Source organism: Fulmarus glacialis, unplaced genomic scaffold, assembly GCF_000690835.1.
Source record: "Fulmarus glacialis isolate BGI_N327 unplaced genomic scaffold, ASM69083v1 scaffold7385, whole genome shotgun sequence".
NCBI lineage: Eukaryota > Metazoa > Chordata > Aves > Procellariiformes > Procellariidae > Fulmarus > Fulmarus glacialis.
The window spans coordinates 62223-71197 of record NW_009211141.1 but is presented as its reverse complement, the minus strand read 5'-3'; the positions used below and the strand labels follow the sequence as shown (position 1 = coordinate 71197).

At 43.6% G+C, this 8975-nt stretch overlaps 1 protein-coding gene across 1 annotated transcript in view; it reads left to right on the top strand.

The window, feature by feature from the left end:
• The window catches only part of ITIH5 (inter-alpha-trypsin inhibitor heavy chain family, member 5), a 47567-nt gene that overhangs the window by 350 nt on the left and 38242 nt on the right, over window positions 1-8975 (top strand). Inside the window, exons 2-4 of the mRNA XM_009577418.1 lie at window positions 6-80; window positions 3271-3315; window positions 7277-7440. Coding sequence (XP_009575713.1) covers window positions 6-80; window positions 3271-3315; window positions 7277-7440 — 284 coding nt within the window. The remainder of the gene's footprint in view (window positions 1-5; window positions 81-3270; window positions 3316-7276; window positions 7441-8975) is intronic.

The window sequence follows — 8975 nt, the reverse complement described above, 5'->3', positions numbered from 1 at the left end:
CGGCGGGGCAGCCCGACTCGGAGCTGATGGCGAGGTACCTGGAAGAGGAGCTGTTGGCAGACTACAGCATCATGGAGCAAGTAGGTTTTAAGGCGGTCATCGTTCGGGAGAATCTGGTGGCTGGGGCTGGCTTGTCGCCTCTTAACCATCAGTATTGACGTGCAGGGCAGTCTGGTAAAACCGCATTTATTGCACCCGTCCCTGCAGCGTGCCCATGGCGGCGGCAGCAGCTCGGCTCTGTGGGAGGCTGCTACCGACAAGCAAAGCAGTTGTTGGAGGTGTTAAGCCAGGAGAGCACCGGCACCCTCCCGTTCTGGGTGCTACTGTCTGGGGCTGGGTTCAAAGCCGACATCCTGAGAGCTATGCTAACGAGGCATTTCACAGGGACAAGGGAGTTAATGCAGTGTCCTGGCCTCACGCCAGTCTGAGTAATTCAGAGTTTTTCAGCTCGGAGGAAAGTTTTTCTGCCTATGGTCTCAGTGTTACCATACTTGATTTTTAACTCATGCTGGATGAAATGAACCACATGAGTTTCAGCTTGTAAAATGCTTCTTGAGCAGGACAGAAAAAAAATACATTCTGCAAGTGAGGGCTGTTATGTTGTGTCATTTTGTGGTTTAGATTTTCTGGGGAAAGAGGGCTGAAAGGGCAATGAACGTTCTGTAAGTTAGCAGGAGAGTTTGGGTGGGGGTTTGGGAGGCTGTAATTTAAAAGGCTGAGCTTCAGATCCGTGCTCACATCCTTCAGGTCCATACCAGCTACCATGTGTGACTTTGGGTCACTTAGGGCATCAATCAGTTATCTAAATTTGATAAGATCTGAAAGGCTCTGTAGTATCTGAGATACCCACGTGGCAGATACAATGCAGAACATATGGAAGACCTGTGTCTTGCTAGAGGCCAGGTGGGATACCCTAGCGTGTCTAAAATGCCACTAGATGCCTGTATTTGGCATCTTCTGCCATATGATAAGTGGGAAGAGTGAGACTCTTCATACGTATCTGTACCTGTCTCAGAGTTGGTCATTCAGTTACTCATCCCACCCATGCTAGAATGGGAAGAATTTCTCTCCAGAAGTGCCCATCTCTCTCCAGTACAAGGACCTCAGCAACCCTGTCTCAGAGTTGGTCATTCAGTTACTCATCCCACCCATGCTAGAATGGGAAGAATTTCTCTCCAGTACAAGTGCCCATCTCTCTCAGCAACTTCGTTGTCGATCCTGATTACTGTGAACACATATTCCTTGTTGAGGAATTCAGCCACAAACCAATATTCTCTTGCAGACCCACCTGTCCAAGTGGAAGAAAATATCTCCACCACTGTCCTGCAGTGGAGTGGTATCTGGGAACACTCACTCATCTGCTTTAAGGGAGAAAATCAGTTGTGAAGCTCAAGCAACTGGCTCACAGTGTTGAAATAACCTGGCTGATCTTGTGTGAGGCAAATAAGGGTGTTTTCACAGGAGATGTGTTGCTGGCAGATGAGTGGCAGCAGTAACTTCCAACAGAAAAGCAGTGATGTATAAATAGAGGTGGTGATCTAGTCCCCTGGGACAGCCAGATCTAGAAGAGGACATCTGTCCATCCTCACTGAACACATGAGCCAGGTTAAGAAAAGGCAAGTGCTTCCCTAGATCAACATACTACATCCCCTATAAGCAAATCTCTAACTAATTCTGGAGAGCGTATAAGGCTGTGTTTAACTGGAAGGATCTTCCTACACAAAGACAAGTACAGACACAGGTCTTTGCAGAATCATTCTATTTGCAATGAGTCTGGATTACTTGTTGGCTCATCCAATGATTGACCACTCTGCTAAGGTAGTTGACAAGGTTGCTAGTTATTACCATTGCACTGGAGGTAGTTCTTCTGGACAGCTCTTCACAGGTTGTTGGGTTGCTACTGCCCAGTTTATTCTCTGTATACCATGCTAAGACTAGCAGGCGGCAACAGCTATGGGGTCACTACTAGCACTTTAATAAGTGCTCTGGAAGGCCTTAAAGATAAAGGTTGATGGGAACTTGGAAATTGTTCCATTAGCTGATGCTAGTGAAGCTGGCTGGTTCAAAACACTTCGATGGACTGATCAGTATCATAAAGCCTGCAGCAGTGCTTTGGCAGTAGTCATGAAGTCCTAGCAAACAGAATACTGTTATCTGGTGATCCTTAGCTACTCACCAATGTCTACTGGCTATCCTCAAGACTTCAGAAAGTAGCTTTTGAAGGAGCCAAGTCATACAACACCTTCTTATGCAAGTCAGCAAGTAAACAAAATGGACTTGTGGTGGGGAAGGATAAAACTGGTAACCAAATTTCCAGTTTCATTGATTAGGCAGTAAAAACCATTGTGACTGTTCCATACAGGACAACAGGTGGATTTGTTCCAAAAGGTAATCCTTTAGTAAAAAAAGCACTGAGGATCATTCATCTCATCCCTGCCTCTGCTCCAAGCAGGATCAACTTCATAGACATTTGTCTGGCTTGTTCTGAAGAACCTACAGTAATGGAGACTCTGCAGCTTCTCACAGCAGGCTCCTGAGGTGCTTTACTTGCCTAAGATAATATGGCCAGATAGAAAGTTTCTTCCAAAATTTAAACTGAAGAGAATTCCTCTCCTCTCCTCTCCTCTCCTCTCCTCTCCTCTCCTCTCCTCTCCATTGAGAATTTCCTGAGGGAGCTGGTTTTCCTTGGTTCTAATTTTACAAGACGTTGGCTAAAATAATGAAGAAGGAAATAATAAAGATTCTAGCAGAGGAGACAGTTTAATTTCTCCATTGGGCTTTCCTTAGCTTTGCAATGCATGATATAAACAGACATAAAATCATTTCTTTGGCAAGAGATGATTATTTCAGTGTTATTTCAGTGTAAATCAACAGAAAGGGCAAATCAGGTAAAAAAAAATCATTGCATTCCTCTGCTCTCTGGAGTTTCACCGACATTTTAAGAAGTCGCTTGGCTTCCCTCATTGACAAGAGACTTGTACTTTCTGTTTTGGGAGAGATTTGATTTGGAGATGTTGCTAAGCTGGGACTTACACCATGTGCATTTGCAAAACACCCAGTACCTCCTCGCCTGCGAGAGCTGCATTCCACTGCTGAGCTTTGATCAATGGGTCTGTTAATATAGAAGAGATTTAGGTTTTAATTTTAACCAGAGGAACATTTGAACCTGGCCATGGGTGATCAGTCGCACAAACCCATGTTTGGATTTAAACAAGTGGCATGTCTTCTGTAAGTTGACCAGGCTCCATTAACTTCCTTAACTCTTTGCAGGTTGCACGCCGTGTTCCAAGACAGGCCAAATTTTTGCAGAGGCTGGTACGTATCACACTGTGTCTTTATTTTACCTCATGGGAATTACATTTGCTCTATGTATATGTGTGTGTGTGCATCCCTGTGCGCAGGAATGAACTATGTCGGTGGGTGATGGCAGGGTGAGATTCTAGGTAAAAAAATCTTCACTTTGATCAATGCAACAGGTACAGGTTCTTCTAATACTTCCCAATACATCTTCTCAAGCCCAGATCTGGAGAGAGAACATCCAATGTTCCAAACCTCCACCATGCAGTGAACATAAGCTTGATGAAATCTCATTGAATTTAAAGAGAAAGGGAGAGTTTGCTTTGAAATTTGAAGATCTCTGTTGTTCTTTGTTGATGCAGAGGCCAAAAGTTGCGGAAGAAAGGAAGAAAAACAAGGAAGCCAATATCCTTCTTTTGGCATGGGAACCTGAGCTTTAAGATATTTATCTGCAATTGTGAGATGTACAGTAAATCTGTGAGATCTGGCTATATTTCTGTGCTGAGAGTTGCACGGCTTAGATCAAAACTTCAGCTAAAGAGGCAGCCAGTGAAATTGCTGTTCACAACCAGTTATTTTTCTGGCTTTTCTGAGGTATGGGGGCTTCCCAGTTGAGAACTGGAGGAACTCATTTCACACACTGAGCAGCCATCACATGTTAATAGCTCCTGGTCCCTTTGATCTTTGACAGATTTCAATCAGCAGCCTAGAGGAGAGCAACTCTCAGTCTTATTACCAGTTTATTACTTCTAATCTGAGATACAGTCAATTTTTTTTGATGAAAGCAACTGATAAAGGTAAAAACATGGAGTGTATTTCATTGATCTTCAGCTCTCTTCTGTCTTTCCAAACATTTGATGTAAACAAGCATAAAATCATTTGTTTGGCAAGAAAATTTCAGCTCCCAGTTCATCATAATCACCACGACACCTTCAAAAAGCATCCAGCCAACCTGCCTCACAGCAGTGTGCTAATCTGCCGCCTTGGCGTTCCCTAGCTTTATTTTTAATAGGGTTAATAAATCACAGTAATAATAATATTAAACAAATGGTTTGTTTTGTTTTTTCCTTTGTGCTGCCTCTCATCTTCTGAAGGCCTTAATAAAAAGCAGAGAAAACAAACAGGCATTTGTGCAGCTGTAAGTCAGAGCATCAGGCGCTGATGGGTTGTGCAAGAGCTCCAGGGAACGCACAAGAATCACAGACTGGAACTTGGGCTGCCCGCCAAGCCCGACCTAGCAACCTGTTTGGAAACTGCCTCTGCCCCCACCGTTTATATTTTTGATATACAAGGGATGGCAGATCCCTTCCAGGGATGGGAAGATGAAACAGTTCTTTCATCCTCAGTTGTATATGATGCCCTTATTCAGTGTTCGCTTTCTCCAACAGCAACTCCTATCCACTAGAAAGAGGGAGAGGTGTTGAATGCCTTGTTTTCATTCGTTTTTGCCGTTCAGCAAATCGTAGCTTCAGGAAAAAACCATAAGCGATGTGGTTCTTCATATATAATATCACTAAGCTGTGGAACTCCTTGCTAGAAGATGTTGGGGATGTTAAAAGTTTATATGGATTTAAAAAGCAGCTGTGTAAAGTTGTAGAAGAAAAATCCACAGAGATTTACTAAGCACAAAAATACCACGCTTGGTTCAGGAGTTCCTTCAGCCACAAATTGCTGAAAGCTGAGAGAATATTTCTGGGTATTATCAGTGCAGGTTGGACTGATTTTACACTTCTCTGATCATGCCCTATTGATCTCTGCCAGTGATAGGCTATATTGTTAGAAGTGCTTTTGTTCTTATCCAATACAACCATTCCTATGTTCTTGTCATAACAAGGGCAAGTCCATGCCCTCTGTCATATTCTAAAGACTTGCTGATTTCAGATAGATCCATCACTGCTTTCACAGTGTTAGACTCAGTGTCAAATCTGTTACTGCAGAACCACCTTGTAGCTCAAGAAAAAGGCAAAGGGCTTGATCCTCTTTTGCTGTTGAGCTGTCCACCATGTTTGAACCCACAGCCTACAATGAAATGCAGAATGGGAGCGGGTGCAGGACATCTGGAACCAAAGAATTTGCTGTAGTTTCAGACTCTTTCTTTTACTTCTGTTATTAAATCCTCTATATCTCTTGCTATGCCACAGGAAATTAGTGGTATGGAAGACTGAATGAAACATCAGTTCATTATATCTGGAAATGTTCCTACAACACTACTTCCGATCAAAACTCCCCATCCTCTCCACTTTCAGGATAATGAGACTGGAAAGCCATGCCTATGTATCAGGGAAGGTCCTAAGAACAGCAGGATCTAGTTCTAATCAACGATTGAATAAAAGCCACTAGTGGCCTAAGCAGGGGACATCAGATCTGAGCAGATGTGTCCTAGTCTAGATCCATCGCACTGAGCTGTCTGAAATCAGTGAGACGAATCACACCCTAGAAGTGCTCATTTCTTGCCAGTGCTCCGTGTGAGCTGAGCCTGTGTTAAGCAGGATGATCATGGACACAGAGCACATCACACATTCTCCAGCTGTTAAAGATATCTGTCACGATTAGGTTCATTTGAGACACATTTATCACAGGCTTTCCAAGCCTTGAAAGGGCGCTTTATTTCCAAATCTATTGTTGGCTTTGTGTTTGTTTCCAGTGGATCCTCATTCTTCCATTTGCCTGGAATTCACCAGCCCAGCAGCTTGGTTAGTTGGATGCTCACTTATTACTGCTTCTGATGCTATCAGCTACTGCAGAAATGTTCCTGTTTCATATTTACTCATACAACCACTTGCTCCTTTTGTTAAGCCATTTGTCAGAATGACTTTTGTTCAGAAAAAAAGCCTGGAAGTGCAGCTGAAGAGCATATTCTTGTCTTCACAAGTCTTATGTGGCTGTGACTTTTTATCAACCTCAATAGGAAGAGTGTCGGTTTATTTGGCTTAGTGAAGTTACTTTGTATTTGTAATGTATTTTACTTTTTAGCTTCCTTCTGCTTTTGAGGGTTTGGCCTTTGACTGTTTAAGGCAACACACAGAATTTTTTTTTACATGGACTGCTTGTGGTTAAATACACTGAAGTCTTCCAGGAAAAAAACTGTTGAGCTCCATGGAAATGTTGCTGTCAAAAAATCACGTTAGACTGGAGAAATGCTCCAACCCAGGACTTGTGCACAAAAACACGTTCCCAAGAAGCAGAAATTGGCTTTCAGCTTCCATTGCTACATCATGTGTCATTCATTGCAGTCTCTGCTGCTTCTCTGCTGGAAGGAATCCAGTGTGGGCTGAAAAGCTTAAAATATTTTGCATGAGACGTCACAGCATCAGTGTTTCTTATTAAGTATCTTCCATCCATTGGCTGAGACCTCCAGGATGGATTCTCAGCAGAGAAGGACTCAACCTACTCCAATGACAGCAGTTTTTCTGTTTTCATAGCTTATGGATCTGATTGTGTGAATTTGAAGATGCTGTTTCATGCACAGTGATCTCAGTCTTTCAAGAGGTCTTACATCTGCTCTTGTGCACAGTCCACAGGGCAGTTTCTCTGACATCAGTTCTGGACCCTATGGGGACGTATTTTGGGCTTCTCTTCCCAGGCCATAAGGGACTAATCCTGATCCTCTTACACGGTCAGAGTTGAAGGGTGCAATTTAGGATACAGGTGGATTTTGTCAGTATGTTTCACAACATAAAGGCAGGCATAATCAGAGCTCTCATCCTTCCTGGACCCTTCCCAAGCATTGGAGAATGAATGTGGCCTTTGCTCTTGTGCATGAACAAAGGCAGTGAAACATTCCTGGTTTACCTTTTCCAGCTCACCTGAAATTTTGAGGGTAAGCCCACCTTGCCTGCTGTTGACTGTTTTTCATAGGGGAGTCTGATACTCATAGGGTGGTAAATTGCTTGAGCATATTAAGTATTAAAGCCATTGAAACACTAAAGAGGTGAGTTATCTAGCTGTCAGTGTTAATAGGACCTTTTGATACCTACAGGAAACCAGGCCTCGGATGTCTGAATTCAATGTGAAATCCACAATCATTTCTCGGTATGCTTTCACCACGGTGTTGTGCACAATGGTGAACAGCGGATCTGAGGCACGCGAAGGTGTGTTTGAGATGCAGATCCCAGCTGCAGCCTTCATCTCCAACTTTACCATGTAAGTAAGTAGTGCTGACAGCTGAGTGGACGATGGTTCTCCCACCCCACAGACAGCTCTCTGAGATTTCAAAAACTGGCTAATCTGCAGTAGGACTGTATCAAGACCTTTTGCATTTCTTTGGGAAAAATAAAACCACACACACTCCATCCAAGCCTGGTCATGGCCCCAAACCACAGAGCAAGTCCTTGGATGACAGGATGCTAAGATTCAAGTCCTCAATGTACATGGGGAAGAAAATTATTCTATTTCCGATCTGAGTGTCTTTTAACAACTTCCTTCTCCTCCTCTCTCTTTGATTTGGACCAGAAAATCTCTCCTAGCCCTCAGAAACGTTTTCAATTAAAGTTTCAGCCACACTGGCACACAATAGTTATCTCTCCTAATGGACTGTGGTGCCTAAGAAGCTCCTTGTTGTTTCAGTTTCTCCATACTGTCAATGGAGGAGGAGGGTCAACTCCAACTAGCAGATAGGTTCACTTGCTGCTGGAGGTGCTAGTCATTCTCTGTGGATAATAGAGCAAGTAGAGAGCAACCAAGCTCATACTGAAATGACTCACTAAGGAATAAATTAAGTTCAAAAACATGTTTGGTTTGGTCACGCTCAGATCCCTGCTATGGGTAGATATTGGGGCCACAACAGCAGACCTGACCGTAGCAGATAGGGGACTAGCTCTTTTAGGAAGACTTCCATTTGGACTGATATTGGGGCCACAACAGCAGACCTGACCATAGCAGATAGGGAACTAGCTCTTTTAGAAAGACTTCCATTTGGACCGAATAGGAGAAAACCAGTCTTTTGCCATTGGCCAGCTGTCGTAGTTTAACCCCGGGCAGCCAGCCAAATCCCAGGCAGCCGCTCGCTCACTCCCCCCGCCCCCCCAGTGGAGTGGGGAGAGAATCGGAAGGGTGAGAGTGAGAAAAACTCGTGGGTTGAGATAAAGACAGTTTAACAGAACAGAAAAGGGAAAATAATAATAATAATGATAGAATATACAAAATGATTGATGCACAATGCGATTGCTCACCACCCGCGCTGACCGATAACCAAGAAGCGATCGGTACTTCCTGGATCACGTCTACCATTCATATACTGAGCATGACGTCACATGGTATGGAATACCCCATTGGCCAGCTGGGCTAGCTGTGTTCCCTCCTCCCAGTCTAGTTTGGTAGCCGAGGGGAGTTGTCCTTAACAAGGTACTTAGAAACAACTGAAAATATCAGTGTGTTATCAACATTCTTCTCATACTGAATCCAAAACACAGCACTAAGAAGAAATTTTACTCTATCCCAGCCAAAACCAGGACACCAGACAAAATGTATGTTAAGTGCTGTTTCCTTATGGAATCCATGGCCCTGTAACTCATTCCCAGGGAGAAGCATTTTAGTTAGGGAGGCAGCTAATTGAGAGCAGTCATCTTGAATATGGCCATGTGTGTTGGCACAGATGGTGGATCTGAGACCAGACAAAAAAAAGTGCTCGTTGGGATTCTTGGCAATTGCTTTGCTTTCTGGTTTGCATCCTTATGCTT